We start from the raw sequence: 24,129 nt of genomic DNA, 5'->3' as shown, positions 1-24,129 counted from the left end.
GTAATCACAGCACTTTGAGAGGCCAAGGTGGGCGGATGACCTGAGGTCAGGAGTTCAAGACCAGCCTGGCCAACATGGCGAAACTCCATCTCTACTAAAAATACAAAAATTAGCCAGGTGTGGTGGCATGCACCTGTAGTCCTAGCTACTCCGGAGGCTGAGGCAGGAGAACTGCTTGATCCTGGGAGGCAGAGGTTGCAGTGAGCCAAGATCACCTCACTGTACTCTAACCTGGGCAACATAGCAAGACTCCATCTCAAAAAAAAATAGAAAGAAAGAAACACCGAAGTCATGTCAAAATGGCATAAGAGGCAACTTGAAGGGGCACTCTCTGCCCAAAAACTGAACAATTTGAGTATAATAATAATAATAATAACTAGAATGGACTGAAACACATAAAATAAAAAAATTAATGGGTTCATAATGACACTATCAAAAAACATTTCATTGGTTACCAATGGAACTTACTATGACGCTAATCTACTTAATGTTCATTGTTCTAAAAAGTGATCAAAAGAAATAAGCAATTATGTATACTGCTGTTTCTACGCAAACTATATTTCAAAGTAACTAAAAAGTTGAGGAAAAATTCTTATAGAAAAGTCATGACTAATAAAAGCAGAAAGAACACCAGAATTAGAAAATTACCATTTTGTAACTCTTCATGATTAATGACTGCTAAAAGCATTTTTTTAAAGTTGGAAAGCATTATAATGAATTCATCAGACTGATCATACCTGAACCCTCACAGATCAAACTTCATATCACTAAAAATGGGAAAACCTGATACCACATACGTGCTGATACAGCAAGGTGAGAAATGCTATATGGCATAAAAAGGGGGAAACTTTTAAATTAAAAATGTCTCAGGAGACCTATCAACCAAATATAATGGGTGCACCTTGTTTGCAACCTCATTCAAGTAAACCAACTATTTACAAATTTCTGAGAAAATCAGGATAAATACATGCTGGCTAGATACAAAAACATATTAAGAAATTATTGTCATTTTGTTGGCTGTGATAATGGCATTGTGGTTATGTTTTAAGGGTGGAAGTATATAACATCTCTGCTTTAAAAATATTCCAGTAAAAAAAAAAAAAGATTAGGAGAAAGGCAGGGAAAAACAAAGATGAGACAAGAACTGAATAATGTCAATGACTATTAAAATTGAATGGTGGATACATGGACAGTCATTATACTGTTTTACTTTTTAATACGTTTGAAATATTTCATCTTTAAAAAGTTGTTGTTGTTTTTTTTTAAAGTCTCCAATAAACAACTATAGTTCTTCTAAGCAAGGTAGGAATGGTCAGTTTTGCCATCTCTAAGTAATCTCATTTTGCCTGTCCCTGTAAGCGAAATATATGTTCTTTACTGAAACTCATAACTTGTGTAAATTAAGCAATTGTTTCAAATATTTCCACTGAATACCACTTAAAAAGTTGTCCCAACTTAAAAACAATTGCAGTAGCCAAAAGATGCCCTGAAAGCTTCCATACATGGTCAAGTGGGCTGATTATCTTTTTACAATAAAGAACAAAATATAAGCTCACAACTATCAAGTTGACCAGTCTCACACCAAAGAAAAAGAAAGGATATGGAAATTGGCCCCAACAAGAACTTTAATTCCTGTTCTCTCACAAAACTAATTTCCAGCAGATGTATAGGGCTTATTGATTATAAAATACATTTACAAACAAGTGTAGACATACTTTACATTTAAAGACAAAGATCTAGATAATCAAATTGATACCTCTTCAAGGCGTTTGCCAAGTTTGTCAAGTGTTTCTGGAAAATATTTTTCATTTTTCCATGGATGAGGAACATAGCGCTGCCACACCTGACCTGTTAGATGATTACAGACTATCACCCACTGTTCACAAATTGAAATACCAGCTTTCAGACTTTCTTTCACAAGATAATAAGGATCTTCCCATAGGTTCAAAGTTCCCAACTTTTTCTGAACAAACCTTCCAAATGAACCACCTAATAAAACATAAAGCAGAGTTTAATGGAAATAAATGTATTTTTATAGAATAATTATAAAATACATGCTTATGACAATATTTTAAAAATATACAAATTAACAAACTAAGGATCTATGAAATATCACGCGCACACCCTTAGACTACCACTCTCAGTCACAAATATTTTTAAAATCACACACACATATTGCTTTGCATTTTTGCATCTTCCAATTTTCAATATACCATTACACCTTTTTTAAGTATAGAAATATATATACGATTTCCTCAAAGCTGCAGAGCCTACTGTATGGATACTGCATTATGTAAACAATCCTTAATTGCTATTTACTTCTGCTTACCACAAACAATGCTGCAATACATATATTTGTACATATAACTTTATGTACTTATCTGATATTTCCTTATGAAAATAATGGCAAGGGTATTTTCGAGGTCAAAATATTTAATATTAACAAATAAGCCTATATACTTTATTTTTCAGTTTATTTCAAAATAGCCTAAATATATGCATAGATACTAAAAATCTATGTAAATTTGGTTATATTAATGATTCAAAGAATTTGACACATATGATTTATACTACCCAACTATATACAAATATCTATTTAAATAATTCTACATGATTTGCTTTAAGACTTACTCTCAGTTACAGTATTACATAAAGGAGCATTTTAAGTAAGGACTTAAATGACAAAAAGAAAACAAAATAAGACAGGTTTTCGAAATTCCAAAAGTTCGTTTTTTTACTAGTACCTATGATGTCTAAGAGATGCAACATTCGTGACTCAGGATAATGATCATGTTCTGTTTGTCTCCACACATCATCTACAACATCCTGAGTAGTCTCCACCAAGTCGACAACTTCTAATAAGGATAGACTGTCCAAGTTATAAAACTCCTAGAACAAAAATGCACTAATTTTTAAACATAATTATATTTGTACCTCGGGTAATATAATCAAAATGTTCCCAGGCCTTTTCAACTGCCACAAGTCTAACATTTGCCATATTATTTTCTCCTCCTTTTTCTAACAGCTGATAACTACTTCCATATGCAAATACCCTATAATTTCCCCTCAAACATAAATGTCATGAAAAGACAAAATATAAAAATTGTAAAAAGTCTACTCATTCATGTATACAATTGGCCTAATTTTCTTTACATTTTGATTTTTTAAAAGTTACCCAATAAAGGTGATCTCAACTCTACATATACACTACCCACTGTAGTTCACATGTCTTTATTCATTCATTATTAATTCACAATATTATGTTTAATCACACAACCACAGTCAAGATTTATCATGCTATTTTCATCACTGTTACCCAAAAAAGCTTAAAACCATTTAAAACACTCTATTAAAATATTATTGAAATAATAGTGGAAAGGAGCAGAAAATTAATATATATTTGTTTTGAAAAGAATAGACTTTTTATGTTCATACTTAAAATGGTTACTCAATTTCAATGTAGACACACAAAGGAATAATCAAATAAGCATAAAACTAAGATTTTTTATATTTCGGATTACTTCAAAATGCTAATTTGAACAAAGTGAACACCCATTCAAAAGAACATATTACCTGTACATGGATAAACCTGTTATATTTGTTTTTCACTATGTACCTGAAGAAAAGTAATTTTGGGGTTTTATTGCTTTTTGGGTTTTTTTTGAGATGGAGTCTCACGCTGTCGCCCAGGTTGGAGTGCAATGGCACAACCTCCACTCACTGCAACCTCTACCTCCCAGGTTCAGGCGATAATCCTGCCTCAGCCTCCCGAGTAGCTGGGATTACAGGCGCTCACCACTACTCCCGGCTAATTTTTGTATTTTTAGTTGAGACGGGATTTCACTGTGTTGGCCAGGCTGGTCTCGAACTCCTGACCTCAAGTGATCTGCCCACCTCAGCTTCCCAAAGTGCTGGGATTACAGGTGGGAGCCACCATGCCCAGGCGTAATTTCGTTATTGAGAAAAAGATTTTATGGAGATTAGAATTAACTAAGTTTTGGATTTCTCAATTCACTTTACATACACAACTTAAACTTTTCTACATATAATCTATTTTGTTCACAATCATCAAGTAGATTTCAAAACAGAGGAGAGACTGTAAAAATTGAATCCTAAAGTACTTTTATAAGAAGCCCAATATATAACTATGTATGAATCACATACTCTTGCAATTGTTTCAAATAATTCTTTAAAATAATTGGCTCTTTCTTTACTAATCTGTTTATTTCCACGGTGAGCTTGTTCTATCCAAAACTGGAATTCATCACTTGGTGTAAGGATACCTGTAAAAGTCAAGAGGGGGAAAAAATGGTATAGAATATCAGAGAAAAAAAAATGAATACAAAACAGCACAGCAGCAAAATATTTGAGTCATCTAACACATATGCTCCTAGCTGAGGTCAAACAGGTGACACTTCCTTATTGTTTCCTATTTTATACTATAAACAAGTGTCCTTCCTGCAGTCTACTTAGTGCCACATTTTTCAGATCTGTGTGCTTTTTGTTAGTGATTCGGTTTAAAATGGCCCCCCAAAAAAGTGCTAAATTGCTGTCTAGCGTTCCAACTCACATGAAGGTTGTAATGTGCCTCACAGAAAAAATACATGTTAGTTAAGCTTCATTCAGGCATGAGTTACAGTGCTGTTAGCCATGAAGTCAATGTTAATGAATCAACAATATATATGAATTAAAGTGTCTTTAAACAGAAAATTTAAAAAAATAAGGTTATGTATTGATCAGTTGATGAGATGTTGTGACCAGGGGCTCAAAGGAATCTAACCCTGTACTGCTCCTAGGAACAAAGGTTCAATATTCACTAACTCAGTGTTTACAGTGACTTTATAGAACATAACTACTGCCTTGGCACTTTGGGAGGCCTAGTAGTGAGGATCCCTTGAGGCCAGCAGTTGGACACCAGCCTGGGCAACAGACCAAGACCCCATCTCTACAAGAACTAAAATAAATTAGCCAGTGGATAGTGGTATGCACGTGTAATTCTAGCTACTCTGGAGGCTCAAGCTAGATTGCACATTATTAACAATTATATTTTCCTCTACTCCACATCCACATAAATCTACTCATTTTTTTAAACCAAAGCTTAGAGAAAGTCCTAAAGTATTTGAAGAAATCTATAAAGAAATATGTTCATTTACTAATGTACTAATGAGACAATCATTTTGTACTTTCTTTTATTAAGCTGTGGTGATATACCTCGTGTGTCATCTTCCTTAAATTTCAATTTTGTTAAGTTAGTGTCTGATCTTCGTAGAACTACACCCAATCCAGCTTCTAGTTCACTTAAAAGATTCTGAAGTTTGGGATCAAAATTTCTGCTCCATTCCTGATCCTAAATAAAAACAGACAAGAGCAACCAAGATTGATCAAACTTTTGCTAATCAAATTGGCTTCCCAAAACACTGTACAAAAACCCATTTTTCTTAAAGCCTGCCACTACCTTCACTTCATAAGAAGAATAAAAAGTCCTCTCAACAGTTAAAACTATAAAAAGCATCTAATGTAGAAATGTTAAGAGTTGATGTGGATTGCATTTTATACTTTTCTCCAATTTCTCTATTTTTTACCACAACTTACATTAAAATTTAAGTTTAAAAAAGTTTAAGAAATTTTAATTAAAATTGAAACACTAATAACATTAACAGTAAAAATAGATATTTATGTTTATATGAAAACATTTCTCCAAATACCTCAGTTAAAAAAAAAATGACAGCTAGTTTTCTCACCTTTAACAACATTGGTGCGAATACTTGCCGTACTGCTTGGTAAAGGGAACTAATAGGTGACTCTAACATAGATGAAACAAGAATGTTATCATGTAGATTCTCATCGGTAATTACTTCAGGTCGCAGCTTGAAAAACACCAGCACTTTATCTTTGGTGTCACCAAACTCAATCTAAAGTGACAAATGATTTTTAATGTTATCGTCATAAAATTTAATAGTTGAAAAAAAGGTATACAAAGTTGTATCACTATAATTATACTTCTTGGAAAAAAATAGTTACTTTAAAAATAAACATATTAAAACCAATTTATCTCTTCTCTCCTTAAGAATACTTCAATTTAAAAATTTCTTCCCACTTACATTAGATCATAAAGTCACTTTGATAAGTTATTTATAAACATAAAACAATATATACATTATTGACTGCTAACTATTCCATTCCAGTCAGATTCCATTCCAGCCAGATTCCATTCCAGCCAGATTCCATTCCAGCCAGAATCAGTAATAGTACAGATGAAAGCTGTATGCTCCAGGTACACAATGAATAGTGTATTTCTCTAGTAACCCAGAAAGTCTATAACTAAATGTTAATTACCCCCTTACCTAGAAAAAGCATTTTAAAAGGTGCTTTTAAAAGTATACAGGCACTCAAAACTACAAAAATGAATTTAAGTTATCTATCTCCTAAAATTAACTTTATATTAACTGAAAATTTTTCCTTAAAGAGTTCAGAGCATAAAACTTTTTTGTTAAATTGTCACATAGCTAGATTATTTTAAATCAGAACCAGATGAACTCAATTGGAATTCATTACAGCAACCTTGTTTAAAATAGGTCAGTTCACAGTAATTAGTTCATTAGCTGAGAAGTATACTAGTCAAAGGAAGTTTTTGCATTTTACACACATTTTCAGTTATTCTCATTTATTTTTTCAGGAAAAGAAGTCTAAGAATTAAAAAGCTTTCAAATAAGGGCACTGCTGTGTATGAAGAACAGCTATGGGTCTCACGCCACTTTTTTCTATCCAAAAAATTACATTTTTGGCTGCTGGAAAGGAGCTGAAACTTTCTGTTACTGCTCAAACGTTTATAATATTTCATGACACACGAAAAGTGTATGAAAATCCACATCAGGGTCCATAAAGTTTTGTTAGAACATAGCCATTCCCATTCAATCACATGTATTATTACAAAGTTGATTACATGTCTGCTTTCACACTCAAAGGCCAAGTTGTAGCTGCAATGGAACCCTTGTTGCCTACAATATTATCTGGCCCATTAGAGAAAAACCTCTGTCCTAAAGCATAAACCAGATCACAGCTGTCTCTTTCTTAAGATTACCAATAACTGCCTATTTCAATTTAAATGGTGTACAAGGTCCTAAATGATCAGCCTATACCTTATTCTCCCTTCTCATCTACCACAACGTTCCTTCATACCATAAACTTCAGCCACCACTCTGGGTTTTTTCTTCTTGCCCCTCGAAACTAAGTTAAAACCCAGCTCAGGGCCTTGGTACTTACAGTTTCTTTAGCTTAGAACACCCTTCCCCCAGATTATGTCTGCCTACAACTCATCATTCAAATCTCACTTCAAAGATAACTAATCCAGAGACGTATTATCTCCCACCCTATATATATCTGTAGTTCCCCACCCCACTCCATCACTGCTATAACATTATTTTTATCTTAACGGCACTTATCAATACCCAAAATGATGTTACATATATCTGTAGCATGCGTTTAGCCTACCTTTGTCCATTCCAATGTTATTCCTTTAAGATATGGACTCTGTGCTCATGGTTTTGTCCCCAGTACTAATAGGTAGTCAATAAATATTTGCTGACTTATTAACTTATTGAACCATGCCAACTATCAGACATCTAAAGTACAACTGAAGACATAACAAAATATTTTCAAAAATGACTAAAAACCTGTAGTGATGTGTACAACTAGAAATAACAGATACATCGTTGGGCTTTACTAGTAATAGCTTTAACTTAAAAAAAAAAGTTCTAACTTCAACTTTCAAATACCCAAGCTAAGATACACTTTCACAAATCCAAACCCCTTTCCATCTTTTCTACTGCATTCTATCTGAACTTTCAGTGGCATTTACAACAGTGTGTCCTGATTTTATCATTTGCTGAGTATATGTCATCCTAAGCCACTAGAGTGAGTCTAGGAAAGGCAGAAAGCAGGGGGCTCTACCCTGAATTACACTACCTATTGGAGCAAAAGAAAAGTTAACATTTAGGTTGTAACTTTTGTCCCTTACTTTCCTCAGCCATAAAATAAGAATAAGAATAGTTCCTATCTTACAGTGTTGTTATGGATTATCCATCCTTTTTATATCTTTGTAAACCCATCAAGCCTGGCAAAGTGCCTTCCATATATTGAGTTCAAAGTAAATGTGTATTAAATACAATCGAATTAAACCTAAGAATAAAGATAGTGAATGGGGTGAATGATTCAATCATCCTATAAAAATGCCCTGAAGCCAGGCGCGGTGGCACACGCCTGTAATCCCAGCACTTTGGGAGGCCAAGGTGGGTGGATCACCTGAGGTCAGGAGTTCAAAACCAGCCTGACCTACATGGTGAAACCCAGTTTCTACCAAATACAAAAAATTAGCCGGGTGTGGTGGTACATGCCCTATAATCCCAGCTACTTGGATGGCTGAGGCAGGAGAATCACTTGAATCCGGGAGGCAGAGGTTGCAGTGAGCGGAGATTGCACCATTGCACTCCAGTCTGGGCATTAAGAGCGAAACTCCATCTTAAAAAGAAAAAAAAAAGGCACTGAATGCTTTTGCTGAGTGTCGAAAACTCTGCTAGACCTAGGGATAAGGGTGAACGCAAGAGGAAGAGGTTGAAAATATGTCTTTGTTTTATTAACTTAAATCTATTTACTGAGTCCCCTTTACTGTGTCAGGCAATTTTCTTCTGTGTTTTTCTTTTAGGTTTATATATATAAGCCCTGATTGCAAATGCAACCCATTTTGTAAGCAATCCTGCCAGTGGAGGGTGCAGTGTAATTAATAAATCAGTATATCGCATGTTGTACACCAATAAAGAATTCAAACTTTATTTTGAAATATATCATTTCGCAAAAATTTAAATTCCTAACTAATCTTTCCCCTGGGCAATGTTAAAATCAGAGGCTGATCCAAAAAAGATAGACTAGAATTTGCCTCAAAAAAACCTCAAAAGGGTGAGAGAGAAAAAATAAAAATAACTAAGTAAATGTTTTCTTTTTAGTTATAACTTACCTGTAGTCTTTCTTAAGAAGTAGAATATAGGCCGGGCGCGGTGGCTCATGCTTGTAATCCCAGCACTTTGGGAGGCCGAGGAGGGCGGATCACTTGAGGTCAGGAGATGGAGACCAGCCTGGCCAACGTGGTGAAACCCCCGTCTCCACTGAAAATACAAAAATTAGCCAGGCGTGGTGGTGCGCGCCTGCTACTTGGGAGGCTGAGGCACGAGAATCGCTTGAACCCAGGAGGCAGAGGATGCAGTGAGCAGAGATCGCGCCACTACACTCCAGCCTAAGCGACAGAGTAAGACTCCGTATAAAAATTTAAAATAAAATACAATCTAATTGCTTCTATTCAGATATGTGGAAGGGAAATCTGCTTTGGTCAGGTAGGATGCAAAGCTTGGAAACTATATGCTTAAGCACGACGCCAAAGCAGCTAAGCCAATAATGCAGGAGAAGTGGAGACAGCCTTGCGTTCCTGAAAAGGATCCGGTTGGTAAAGCTAGAGTGTGACCCGACATCCCTCTGGCTGGGCCTGGGAACTTGAAGAGTGGTCAGGGGTCAGGCAGGAGTGCAAGGAACCGTACCGTGTTGGAAAAGGAGATTCCGGCGTCGGATCGCTGCACCCTGAGGAGCATCTGGTTACCGTCATCCAAGAAGTTGTTGATTTCAAGACAGTTGCACAACAGTGGCTGATCCCAGAGTTCAGACATCAGCCCGAAGTAATTCTGGGTAGTAGTGAAAATGAAGAGCTTCCGAACGTCCGCAGTCCCGTTCGCCATGATTGGAAGGGGTGGAGGGAAGTTGGGGGTAGGGGGAAGGAAGAAGAAACCAGTCCAGAGGGAAGTGGAGGGAAGAGAGGAGCTTGGCTCAAACCCCTAGTCCGACCGCGAGACCGCAGAGCTTCGCTGTTGCCAGGGGTAGTCGCTATGGCGACGGAGCGCTACGGCTGCGTCGCTGGCGGCGTGCGGTGGGCGTTGCCTTCCCGGGGCAGGCGCACGCAAAGCTCTCGGAGGCGATCGACCGCCTCGGAGCTCCTCAGCGGCTCCCTGCGGTCATCGATTTTAAGGGGTTTGTACAAGTTTGTGTTGGCTCTCAAACATGCCTTTTATTCTTCTTACTGATTTCTTATCACGCATAGTCAGAAGAAAGACATCTAGCCTTCAAGTACAGCAGGGTGATCTACATTTAGGAGAGCTGGGTTCCAGTACTCCCTCTCCACGTGCACCTGGTAGCAAACCACTCTGTCAGCGTCAAGGTACACATCTGTAAGAGGGGTAAATACTTTCTCACAACCAAGAGTGTAGTGCGGATTGTAAGAGATCACTATTTAAAAATCGCTTTTTAGAGAGGCTTATAAAGAATATGAATTCAATACAATGTTAATTTACTTTCTCAATCGCCCTCTGTTCCTTTCTGTGCTGCTGCCATTTCCCAACATTGTTTTTTCTCCTATTGTTAATTTTAGAAAAATTTAACCAGCGATTTTTTTCATTGCAATCATTACCCGAACACAACCATATTTGTAAAATAGCTAAAATGTACAATGATACTTTTTAGCTTATTTTATAACAACCGCAACCAAATTCTGTGAAAATACGGATATGAAAACAGTCTTTGTCATTTTCTACCCCATGGCATAAATATAAACGATTAAGTTGCAGGTCATTCATCTGAACATTCGTCAAACACTCTCAATTCAGTAATTCTTTTCTAAAAATATTTACTACATACTATTAGGTTGGTTCAAACGTAATTGCGGTTTTTTGGCAAGAACTGTAATTACTTTTGCACCAGTCTAACACAATTTGCCAAGTACCGAACTAGGCCCTGGGGACACAGTTCCTGCCCTCAGGAAGTGTTTGCTGTAGTCATTCATCACCTCAGCACTGGTTTGGCCTAAGATCCTAGGGTACATAAACATATACAGATTCTTTGTTTGCACTTAATAACCTCCCCTTAAAACTATATTGTTTGAGAATTAGAAGGAGAGTCCTTTCATCTGCTGAGCAACTTAAGATTTTGGAGTGGGAACTTAAAAAAGGTGAACTGCTCTAAATTATAAAAGAAAATGAATGTAAATACTCATGAAATATCCAAACGGTGGGAGATGGGAGTCTGGCCACTGGATGGGAAAACATCCAAACAGTGATATGGAATGCTGATCACTGGGTGGGGAAAAAAATCTTAACAGGAACCCAAGATGACTGTGTAGCTAATAAAAAGATTTTGAAAGCCAAAGTGACCACTATGGTTACAGAGTTTCTTGCTCTGCAATGGGCATTATCACTCTTACCAAAGTCTTCAGGAAAGTCTCCATTACCCACAAGCGCTCGGTCTGGTGAGTTGTTTCGGTGGAAATGTATGAAATGGCTGAATCAAGCTTCCATAACAATATGGTGAATAAAAAGGCAATACATGTAGGAAGATGAGTCTAGAAAGCAGATGAGATCATGAGTATGTCATCCTCCCGAGAATTTTTAGAACTCTTGAGGAAACTTTGGGCTTCCACAAACTATGAAATTCAAGTTTAACACCGATCTCAAACACAGAAGCTCCCGTTGACATGTAAACCCCATGAAAAAGAGGTTTTGTGTTTCCTTTTCACTACTATATACGAAAAATGAAGAATAGAGTGGGAAGAAAAGACAGATATGGACTTTATTTATTGTATCAAGCATACAATAAAGAAGAAAGAACCTCACAGATTAAATAACTTACACAAAAACACAGAGATGGCAAGTGGTAGAACCAAGATTCTGAGGCAATCTCTATATACCATATCACAGTGATAGCCAGATATCCACCAAAATCTATTTTTCCCTTCCATAGCTACCATCCAGGTGTGTCCATGTGACTAATTCTCACCAATAAAATGTGAGAAGAAGTAATGTGTGTGTCTTCAGGGCAAAGTTTTAAAGAAGTGAGAGTACCTTTACCTTTTGCCAGCTGGATGCACATAACAACAAAGCAACAGGGATGGCAAAACTTTCAAAGACTGGGACCCTAGGACCCTGAATCACAGTGTGGAATAATGTCTGCAGTTGTTAAATAAGCAAGAAATAACCTTTGTTGTGTTTGAGGCATTATACATTAAACTGTGTGAGGCTATTTTTATGGCAATTGAGGCTACTCTAACCAAAAGAGTAATTGATATCCATATTGTAGTAATGATTTTTTTTTTTTTTAATGTGGGGCATTGGTTTAGCAGTTGGCTGGCAGGTGGCATAAAAACAGGAAGGGAAGGCCCAAAACTTTCTGAGCCAAGGTTTCCTAATTTTGTCCTATATGCCATTTCCAAAGCTTTTTGGTGACCTTTTTATACTTTATACTTTAAAAAATTATTTTGTACTTAAAATATTACTGACAGGCACAGTGGCTCACGCCTGTAATCCCAGCACTTTGGGAAGCTGAGGCAGGCAGATCACGAGGTCTGGAGTTCGAGACCAGCATGGCCAACATGGTGAAACCCCGTCTCTACTAAAACTACAAAAATTAGCTGGGCACAGTGGTACATGCCTGTAATTCCAGCTACTCGGGAGGCTGAGGCAGAAGAATAGCTTGAACCTGGGAAGCAGGAGTTGCAGTGAGCCTAGATCACGCCACTGCACTCCAACCTGGAGTTGGACTACTCTGTCTCAAAAAAAAAAAAAGAAAAAGTTACTGAAGACTCCAAAACGATTTTGTTTCTGTAGGTTATTTCTATCAACATTTACTGTAATCAAAATTAAAACTGAGAAATTTTTGAAATATGTATTTACTTATCTATTTTAAAATAATCATAAGACCATTCTTGTTAAAATAAATAACATTTTTATGAAAATAATTATATTTCTAGAAGGTGAAAAAAATCAACGAGAAGAATGGCATTGTTTTACATTTTTGTTAAGTCCCTTTCCTGCCTGCCTTAGCAGAAGACAACTGGATCCTCTATATACTTGTGCATTCCATCGCTTGCAATACATTGTTTGGATTGAAGTATATAAAGAATATCCAGCCTCACACAGATAGGTAGTTTAAAAATTGAGAAGCTAAAAAATGAAGAATATTTTAAGAGATACTTGTGAATATTCTTTTACAGTAAACTAACACTCCACAAGTAGTAGTTTCTTAAAGAATAGTTAAAATTTAGAATTTGGGACCAGATCAATGAATATTTCATACTCAGTTACATTAAAATCCATTGGTTTTCTAGCAATTTGAATGTATCTTTTACTCTCACATAATTTCATAACATCATACATTGGTCATTTAGAAAATATTGGTTCACTAAGCTATGAAGATCTTCCAGATATTGATACATTTCCTTATACAATATTTTTAAAAATCACATTTATTAATACACCACTGATCTCATAAGAAAAAGTCTTTTTAGAGACAGGGTCTTTCTCTGTCACCCAAGCTGGAGTGCAGTGGCTTCATCATACCTCGCTGTAGTCTCAAACTCCTGTACTCAAGTGATCCTCCCACCTCAGCCTCCTAAAGTGCTGGGATTACAGGAATGAGCCACCTCGCCTGGCCAAGAAAAAGTCTTCATGTATGGAAAGGTTGTCAAACTTATAGCAGAGAATTTAAGTTATCCAAGAATCTAATTTTTGCAGGAACGCTTGAATGTTATCATTGGTCAGTTAGGTCAAATAAGGTCAGTTGTTTCCCTGGAAGTGATAAGCTCATTTCATTCATTTTTAAGAAAAATTTCTGCCAAATATCAAAGTCTGAATAACATTAGTTGTTATTCTTTCAAGTAAAATTGGTCTTCCATGAAAAAAGAACAGCTAGTTTAGATCATAATTCAAACAATCACAAAATTATTTTCCTTGAAACAACCATTATTAATACTTCAATGCAACAGAGTGTTTTACGGTATATTATTTCATTGTTCAAAATATTGAAATGACTAGTACTGAAGGTTTAAGATTTAATAAAAGGAATACATTTTACTCCTTTATCCAGGAGATTCTTAAATGAAACTGAAATCTTTTCCAGTGAATGCATGCATGTGGAGAATAGATGATTACTAAAGCAGTTTGGTGCCCCACCCTTGATTTGTGTCAACTTGCCAGCTGTTTTAGCCACTGCATTGTGTTTCATTGTTGTGTAACAAACTACTACAAATTTAGTGGCTTAAAATAACACCCATGTATTAGCTGAAAGTCTGATAAGTCAGGAGGCTGGCTGCTATATGCTAAGGGTCTCGTAGGCATAAATCAAGATGTCAGCCAGACTGCATTCTCATTTGGAGCTTAGAGTCCTCTTATAGTTGATGCAGAAGGCATTTTCTTGCAGTTGTAAGACTAAGGTCCTCATGTCTTTGCTGGATGTCAGCTGGGGCCACTCAGCAATTAGATATTGCCCACATTCTTATCCTCCATCTTTAAAGCCAACAGTAGAGAACTTCCTAACACATCTAAGCTCCCTTGTGCTTCAAATCTCTTTTGTAACAGGAAGAAGCCAGTTCCTTTTAAGGGTTCACTTGATGAGATCAGGCCTAACGAATAATCTCCTTTTTCATTAGCTCAAAGTCAACTGATGAGTAAACTAGGCATGGGAGTGATATACCATCATATTCACAGATTTCCTCCACATTCAAAGTTAGGGGGCTCTTCAAAGTGTGCACACCAGAGAGCAGGGGCCTTGGGGCCTTCCTACAATTCTGACTACCACAGCTGCCGTTGCTACTGCACCATCAATGAAAATGTCAAGCACAGCGGCAGAGATACATAATGTTTCACTACTATTGTGAAAAAAGTTCTGACCTCACAAGGTCCCCTGAAAATATTTCAAGTTCCTCTAGAAATCTAGCCTTCTAGATGATTTCTAAGGTATCAGCATCTATTCCATGAAAGTGAATATAGGATAAAGATTTTCTTTCCATTTTACCCATTATGTTTGATAAACACTGGCAAATATGTTAAATATATAGTGTTGGTTATAAAATATTGTCCTACTTATTAAATAGATACCTTGTAATTTAGTAAATTTAAGGGAAAAAATACTAGTCAAGTTGGTAGATTAAATGATACCCAGATAGCTGGTAAAACATTGTTTCTGGTTGTATTTGTGAGGGTGTTTCAGGAAAAGATTAGCATTTGAATCAATAGACTGAGTAAGAAGATAGCCCTCACCAATGTGGACAGGCATCATCCAATCCCTTACGGACTCAAATAGAACAAAAAGGCAAGGAAGGGTGAACTTGCTGTCTTCTCATGGTGGGCCATCCATTTTCTGCTCTAGAAAATCAAAACTCCTAGCTTTGGGACCTTTTGACCAGAATTTATACCAGTGGCACACCATGTTCCAAGGTCCTGAGACTCAGGCTGAATTACACCACCAATTTTCCTGGTTTTCCAACTTGCAGACAGCATAACATGGGACTTCTTGGCCTCCATAATTGCGTGAGGAAATTCCCATAATAAATATCCTCTTAAATATCTATTTATACCCTGTTGATTCTGTTTCTCTGGAGAACCCTAAGTAATGCAGATCATTTAATGTTCCTTCAAATTCATATGTTGAAACTTAATCCCTAGTGTGATATTATTAAGAGATAGGGCTTTGGAAGGTGATTAGGTCTTGAGGATGGAGCCCTCATGAATCAGATTAGTTCCCCTATAAAGGAGGCCCAGTAGAGCTTGTTCACCCCTTCCATTATATGAGGACATATAGAAGGCACCACCTAGGAGGAACAGGCTCCCACCAGATACCAAATCTGCTGTTGCTTTCATCTTGGATTTCCCAGCCTCCATAACTGTGAGAAATAAACTTCTATTATTTACAAATTACCCAGTCCAAGATATTTTGCTATAGCAGCCCACAAACGAAGATGATACTCTACACTGAAATCTGATATTTACCTCAAACACTTAAATATATTTACCTTTACATATTTTTATGACTCTTTGTGGAATAAAAGGAATTCTATATCTTCTGACTTTCTAAATCAGTGAATAGCTGCTAACCATTACTTCTGGGTCTAGCAGGGAGCCAATTCTTCCTGCAGTCAATTGCACTGAAAATATACAAGGAAAGAGGAAGGAGATATGTAAGCAAGGATGTTAGTCTTCATTGGTTTGTAACATGTAGTTGAAGATATTTCTTACATCTGTACTCTTGCCACCCCCTCCCCCAATGATGTCCTATGACGTTATCATTGAAGAGGGGGAGAATACCCAGAAATGTGATAATGTGGGGATGATTTTCACCTATCTCCTCTAACAAGAGAACCAGAAACAGTCATTAGAAGATAACAAAATCAAGGGGTAGTATTCCTTCCTGCAAATAATATTTCTGTGTTTCATTATGAGAACATCCAGACAGTATATTTAAATAATTTAAATCTTAACTTTTCTATCAGATAATAAATATCATTTATTTGAATGTTAGTGCTTCATGTTTGAAAAATTACATATCAAAGTCACTTTTAAATACATTTAAATATTAATAGCAAGGATTGCAGGAAATACAGCAGACTATTCTAAAATTGTTATCTTTTAAAATAAAATGAATACCAGTCTTGGGATGAAAATACATATATATATATATATTCTTAAAAGTATAGCTTTGTGATGCTATACAAATACTTCTTAGTAAAAACTGTTTCTAGTTCTTGAGCTGTGATTATAATTACCTTATATAAAAATTTTCTTAAGTAGTCACATTGCTTTTTGACAATACATCTTACTGGGATTGAGGGAAAAGAGAACATGTAAAAAAGTAGATAATGGCTCCCAAAGTTTCTGCACATCACTACCATTTACATTTTATTGGCCAAGCAAACTACACAGTCACATCTAGCTGCAAGTGGGCAGGTAAGTGAAACCATACGTTGTACACAAAAGGAGAATTATAGAATATTTGAGAGCAACCCTAATGACTACCACGCTTTCTAACGTTTTTTTTTTTCTCTTTCTTTCTTTCTTTTTTTTTTTTTTTTTTTGGAGACAGAGTCTCACTCTGCCTCCCAGGCTGGAGTGCAATGGCACGATCTTGGATCACTGCAACCCGCGCCTCCCGGGTTCAAAGGATTCTCCTGCCTCAGCCTCCTGAGTAGGTGGGATCAAAGGCTCCTGCCACCACACTCGGCTAACTTTTTTGGTTTTCATATTTTTGGTAGAGAATACACCAGTTTCACCATGTTGACCAGGCTGGTCTTAAACTCCTGACCTCAAGTGATCTGCCTGCCTTGGCCTCCCAAAGTGAAGAGATTACAGGCATTAGCCACCGCGCCCAGCCTACTGTTTTTCAAATTAACAAAAACAGATCCTGCTTCACTAAGCCAAAGAAGCTGTGCTCTTTCTTTTTACTCTGCCACAATAACCAGTAGTGTTCTAGACAGTGGCTGCGCTCATGACAAAGAACAGAGTCTCCAACTGACCTTTAACAGGTAGTATGAACAAGCAAGAAAATTGTGCTGTCCTAAACAACTGGGCTTCTTTGGCTTCTTTGTTGTTCTGGCCTAATCTAACCCATCCAGACTTCTGCAGATAGGGCATGCACTTGGCTTCAGCCATGCTACCCACCTACCCCATTGTGTTACACCCAGGCCATTTCACTAATTTACAAGGTCTACCAGGCCCAGAAGGCTTGCAGGTTTGTAAAGCTGCTTTATGTAATGCTGTCTTAATGAAATTTGTTGCACTTACACCAGATTATGTGATAATCACTTGTCTGGTAAAGATACTGCTTTTAATTTTGCCATTCAGGATAGTAAAGTATGCTAGTAAAACTGTGTTAAGGCCCTTAATATAAACAATTTCAAAACACATTACTAGTTAATCTTTTCCTCTATGAGGATGCTAATTATACTTTTAGATGGTTTGAAGTTGCTTTCTTTACTGTGTGCATTATCTAGCTTATCTGTTATTTGCAGGAAATAGTCTTCCCTGAATGTCCTTTAATGTCATTTAAAAAGAAATACATACCCACTGATGTAAATGCTGAAGGGAAAGCTTTTTACACTATGTTAACTATTAATAAAGATGTTCACATAAATTGTTATTTTGAGTATTTTTTTTCTATCTCCATTTTTATTTACATAAAACGATTGTTGAATAACATGCAATTAAATCAGAGCTTTCTGCTTCACAGCCTGGCATCTTTTTGGATAGATTCTGTGATAAAATAACTCTCTGACATCACAGCTTGTTGCTATGAGAATAGAACATCAAAAATTTGGCAGTGTCAACCTACTCAGCAGGGTAGCTCAGGATAAACTTAAAGTAAAAGAGATCAAATTACAATTCTCGTTGTTCAAGCATTGGCTTGGCACCTTTAATCCCTAAAGATATCTAATCAAATGTGAAATTTGAGATTTTACACCTTTAAGGACCACATTCACTGAAACTACTGGAAATTATTCCTATCTTGTGTCTAGTGTTCTTGTCAGGAATGGGGCTGTGAAGTCAATGAAGACACATTTGGAGAAGTCCTTTGTTAGAGAAAAGAGAGGGGTCTCTAAGGTATCCATGTGATGCAATTGTTTCCATCGGGTTGAAACATAGCTCCTGATGGTTCAGCAACCTACAAACTAAAAAGATAAGTTATTTGAGCTTCCTTCTGGGGAAACTCCGGGAGCTTGATAGTTGTTTTAAGGCTCAAAAAATCAGTGTCTTTTGGTCCAGGCACATGGTTTATTTAACAATGTAATTCTTTTCCAAACTTAGTAGGCTTTCTGATGTATTTGCTTTTAGTTCCATATTCTAAATTCCATATTCTAGTTATTTCCTATATATGATTCCAAAGAATGATCTTTTTGCTTACTCATACCCATGTCCTCCTCTCTCAACTTGATGGTTATCCTGAGGCTATATGAAACAAGGTTTAAATGGCAAGGTTAAAACCCTTAGTCTGAGCTTTGCCCAAAGATTCTATCACTTTTCTTAACTGAGAGATCTTTTAGTGCCTTTATCATTTACAACTTTGTTTTTTTCAGTCTTATCTCTTATTACTTAGAAACTTGGAGCAGTCAGCCGCTCTAAACCTGAGAGACCCCTGATCTCTAGGATTCCTTAGTATCCTTCTATTCTTTCTAGAAGATTAACCAGTTCTCATCTGAGCTCATATTTTTCTTGTAAATCTTGCTAAAGGCAGACAACTATAGCCAATACACATTATCACTCTGCCTCTAGCTATTTTCCATAGAGTTAGATTCTTACTAGGTTAATGGTCTCCCTTCTACTTCTCATTGGGAAGTATCACTGAATATTTTAACAAGGCATGTTAAAAATCTCTGGATAATCAACCTACTAATCTGTTTCTTTGCTGCCTGTTGCATGACCACTAATTCTGTACAATGTATTTTAAGTTTCTGCATGCAGCATCTTCATTCTAAGCACCAACATCTATATTCATGTGGTACTTGTTACTGTCATCTAACAAATGTTTCTGGCTTTCCTCTTTCTTAGCACTTCTCTGCTTCTTTTAAAGATAGATATGATCTTATGACTTGCTTCGATCTTTGAATTCTATGTAGAAGTAATATATCACATATACACAAAAATACTAAAAGCCAATATGATTTACCATAGTTCTTTCTCACCATCATGGTAATCATGGAAGTATAAATCAAGACAGTGTTTTTATCAGTTTAGCTCCCTGAGTAGCTTGGATGAGTAGGGTCTTATCAATAACCTACCATGAACAAGAAATAAACCTTTGTTACGATAGCATATTGATATTTTTGTTTTGGTTATTATAACATAGCCTAGTCCTGATAGATACAATCAAGATATGGCAAACGTTATTATAACAACCCCCAAATTTTAGTGGCTTAACCTAAGAATTTTATTTCTCCTTCTTTTGACAGTTCAATGTGGTACTTGGCAGGCAGTCTTCCATGTGATGATTCAGGAATCTAGACCGCTTCCATTTTGTAGCTCCACTATCCCCTAGGACTACGGAATTCTCTCCTGGGTTATTTAAATCTGGTTGATTGACAGGTAAAGAGTGAAGTCTCTTGTACATATTGCCATATACATGCAGGAGATGTATATGGCAATTCCTGATTTCAAGGTGGATAGGAAATGTATTTTTTTTTTTTTTTTTTTTTTTGTCAGAGTCTTGTTCTGTCACCCAGGTTGAAATGCAATGTGCAATCTCAGCTCATTGCAACCTCCAACTCCCGGGTTCAAATGAGGGAAAGGTAATCTTTATTGTACCCTGAAATAGGAAAGAATGACTTAATCAACACATATCATTCTCTGACACAGTGTGCTTTACAAATCTGGTGCTCCACTGAATGAACCTATAGGTCAATCGGGCCTTTACTTGTTTTTAAACTGTATGCAGGGCAGATTTTAAGCGCATGCAACTTGTGCGATGTCACAGGGCATCATGCTTAGAAAGGCCTTTCAGTTGGTTTGATGATGTGTTCTGACAGAGCACTACATAATTTTTTAACAAGAGGCTCTGCATTTTCATTTTGTTCTGGGCCACAAATTATGCACCTGGTCCTAAGTGTAGGTTGTATCAGAAAGATGTGCAGTGGAAGCTTTAGCTGCATATGAAATGTGAAAGAGTTCAGTGAAGTTATCTAAGAATCTCTACTTGTTTAGCCTATAGAGAGATAATGTCTTGAAAGAATTGCTCTATTTTGTTCTATTTTTGTTTTCTTTATATTCTTGCTCATGATCATTATAGTCAGTGTCATTATCTAAAAGACAATTATAAGCTGTAAATCAGAAATGGAAAGAAATACAGTTGGTTTACTATTTACTTTAAAAACATACTCTTGAAATACCACAGTATTTAAAAAATGCTATTTAAACCAAAAACTGTTGATTTTCATAAGCTATGTTTTCTTTATAAACAAGAAGGCTCTTGCAAATTACAAGTTCGGGCCCTGAAAGAGGAAGATCATAGATGCTATGCCATAACAATTGAAAGTCATCTTAGCTAGAAATAGAGTTCAAAAGTTGGATAGGGCTTAAACTTGGAAGAGGTCTTTGTTGTGAAACTAGAGAAGAGGGAATAGGCCTCTGAGGAACACATAATGAGAAGCAGCATCAACATCCAGAGACACCAACACTGTCACTGCCAGAGAAGAGAGCAAGGTGGGTGCCAAATAAATGTCCAACTCTTTGCAGACCATTAACTGCCTTTCTAAGAATAACTGCCTCTGCTGCAATCATGTGAACTGATCTTCTCTGTGCTGAGTGATCCTCACCAGTGGCCTTCCATAACTGCTCACGTGTTACCTAGGGATTTTCCAAAGAAGTCATGCATAGCCATGGCCCAAGAATTTGCTGAATCCCATTCAAACTGCCCAGTGTAGATGACCCTATTTTCAATGGCTGAAAACATGGTTACGGTTAATATCTCTGCAACTAAAGATGAAGTCATCAAAAAGTGGTAGTGATATAGATGAGAAAGCTCCATTATCAGAATTTGGGTGGGGATAAAAACCAAGACACCTCACTCCTTTTACATATCTCCTTCATTGCAACTCCTTCCTTTGATTCTGTAAATTACTTCAAAACAAATCCTCTTGCTAAATGTAGAATTCGATTTTTGTTTAATGTACTCTAAAGACCTCAACTGATACATGGTTTTGTACCCTTTAGCAATTCTGATAACATTGTTATCAAAACATTTATTTAACATTTATTTTCTCATTTTTTTCAACAACACAATGCTGTGATGTCTAGATAAGGCAAGGATTATTATTTTATCTTACAAAGAACAAAACTGAGTCACAACATGGTTAAATGTTTATCAAGTTGCAAAGTTAAAAAGGAAATTCATCAGTCTAATGGTGGTTCTCATTTTAACAAACCCTTTACACTATGCCACTTTGCAATGTTAAGTCTTAGAAGTGTATAGTGTGATAAATGTCTATTCAGCAAATACCACAATTAGGAAACTACACTTAAGAACATATCCAATGCAAGCTGTCTCCATTCAACTTTGGTCTTCTCTACCATCTCATCAAACAGAAAGGGAGTTCTCTGCAGCAAGTCATCAAAACAATACAACCTCTGCCAGTAATTTTGGTTCTATGAACTACTTTTTTTAAAGACAGAGTCTTGCTTTGTCACCCAGACTGAAGTGCAGTGCCATGATATTAGCTCACTGCAACCTCCACCTCCCAGGTTCAAGAGATTCTCCCGCCTCAGCCTCCGCATAGCTGAGATTACAGGCATGCGCCACCACACCCGGCTAATTTTTGTATTTTTATTAGGGACAGGGTTTTGCCCATGTTGGCCAGACTGGTCTTGAACTCCTGGCCTCAAGTGATCCACTCACCTCGGCCTCCCAAAGTACTGGGATTACAGGCATGAGCCACAGCACCTGGCCTGAACTACTTTTCTTCATTTGGGGTACATATTCACGTATGGGAAGGTAAATCAGGTGTACTGCTTAATACAGTTTCCCACCTGAGCACTTGTTCTTAGTCTTCCTGGTTAGGCTTCAAATTGAAATTGCTCTGTCCTTGGCCAGCTTATATACAAGACATTGCTTTCTACCTATGATCCCACATCCAGAAGTTTTTAGATTCTCACCTTTCCAAAAGCATCTAACCTAGACAGCTCTTTTGAATCATTACTCTTTCTTCCTGTACTTCATTATTTTCTAAATTTTCTTTACTTTTCCCTATTCACTGTGGCTTTTTAATAATTTATTTTAGAAGAGTTTTAATTTTGTGGGAAAATTGCAATGATACTACAGAAACTGCTCATATATCCCACACCCAGTTTCCCCTATTACTAATGTCTTACATTGGTATGGTACATTTCCCACAATGAATGAACCAATATTTATTTTTTTCAACTAGACTTCACTTTTTGATAGGAAATGGTAAGTTTCTACAATATGTGGGATGAGACATATTGCTGTGACCAACTTTGAAGAATATACTCTGCCATGTTGAGGTATAAGCAGAAACCAATCTTACGCGTTTTCCTACTGCCTCTTTAAAACTGCACTGTGAACTCATTTTTCCCTACACTTTGAACAAAATTTCAGTCCAATCTCTTACTGTAGTAGGCTGTATTTACCTTTACTTGATGTTTCTCTGCAGGAGGATTGTACCTTCCTGCCCTCATAACCTCAGGTGTAGCCACATGACTTGAACAGGATTAATATGTCACTTCAGGGCAGAATCCTTGACAGGCAGCATGAGGTTTACCATGTTGTTCTTTCCCTCTGCCATGAAGACAAACAGTGTTCTAGGTAGTGACTATTCCCTCAGTCTAGATCCCAGAATGAACCACAGTCACAGCCAAGCTTTAGGGTGTAGGGGGTAAGTGTCATAAGTTACATAGTTCTGCACCTCTAGGCCTCTCTAAAACACAAGTTCTTGTAGGCTATACTGAAACGCCAAAACAAAAAATCCTGTCTTCACATCTCATTTCTACTAATCTGTTAGTGTTATCTTTCTGTAGATTTATGTGCATGAAACATTTCACAAAATTTTTAACTACAAAGTTGTTTTAAAAATCAACATTAATATATGGAAGGGAGAGCATCTGCACACATCCAGGATCACAATAACATGTGGCATCCTATAAATCACTTAATGTCTGTGTTGCTTGTTATTCTTGCAAGTGGGAAAGGCCTATTTTAAAGAGGTGTTAAGAAAAACTAAACTATGTACGGAATATATAAATTAACACATCTTAGAGTACTATTTTTGGATACCTTGACAGAGATATAACTATTTTAAGAGATGTTTTTCATGGCTTTGTTTTATAACTCCCAAAAGCTAAGGGATGTATATATGACCAAGATGCCAAATAGATAATAGAACTGGGTCTCAGTATTCTTGCTTAATTACTTCCCTATTCAGCATAAGTATTATTTTTGTTGTTTTTTTCCTACATCCTTCTGTATAAGAGTAGGATAAGATGAAAGATAAAGGAAATTATGTCCCTTTCCTAAAGTCACTTGAGTGTCTTCTTTGGATCTGAAACCAAAACACGCAGGCTTCCGCTTCAGGTAACTACTTCATCCCTCCCTTCCTTGTCATTACCTTCATTTTAAAAATTCTACTGCATGACAGAGAGCCACAGTACTCTGTCATAGTTTGTTTCTGTATTAGAGGTATCTTTTTTGATGCAAAATCATGCACTATGTATGCACTGGTGAGCAGCAGAAAATATTAAAGCCACATAACTAGGCATTTCTACACCTCAT

The 24,129-nt window shown here is 36.6% G+C and overlaps 1 protein-coding gene across 2 annotated transcripts in view; it reads right to left on the bottom strand.

The window, feature by feature from the left end:
* DYNC2H1 (dynein cytoplasmic 2 heavy chain 1) overlaps positions 1-9,928 on the bottom strand; it is a 352,433-nt gene extending 342,505 nt beyond the window's left edge. For both annotated transcript variants that reach the window (XM_023208014.3, XM_023208015.3), the window contains exons 1-6: positions 9,585-9,928; positions 5,742-5,912; positions 5,212-5,347; positions 4,165-4,283; positions 2,745-2,889; positions 1,757-1,989 (exon numbers count right to left, since the gene is read on the bottom strand). In XM_023208014.3, the coding sequence (XP_023063782.2) occupies positions 1,757-1,989; positions 2,745-2,889; positions 4,165-4,283; positions 5,212-5,347; positions 5,742-5,912; positions 9,585-9,779 (999 nt within the window). In that variant the 5' untranslated portion in view covers positions 9,780-9,928. The remainder of the gene's footprint in view (positions 1-1,756; positions 1,990-2,744; positions 2,890-4,164; positions 4,284-5,211; positions 5,348-5,741; positions 5,913-9,584) is intronic.
* Between the last annotated feature and the right edge of the window lie 14,201 nt (positions 9,929-24,129).

This window comes from Piliocolobus tephrosceles, chromosome 13 (assembly GCF_002776525.5).
Source record: "Piliocolobus tephrosceles isolate RC106 chromosome 13, ASM277652v3, whole genome shotgun sequence".
Lineage (NCBI taxonomy): Eukaryota > Metazoa > Chordata > Mammalia > Primates > Cercopithecidae > Piliocolobus > Piliocolobus tephrosceles.
This window is presented reverse-complemented; position numbering and strand designations above follow the sequence as displayed.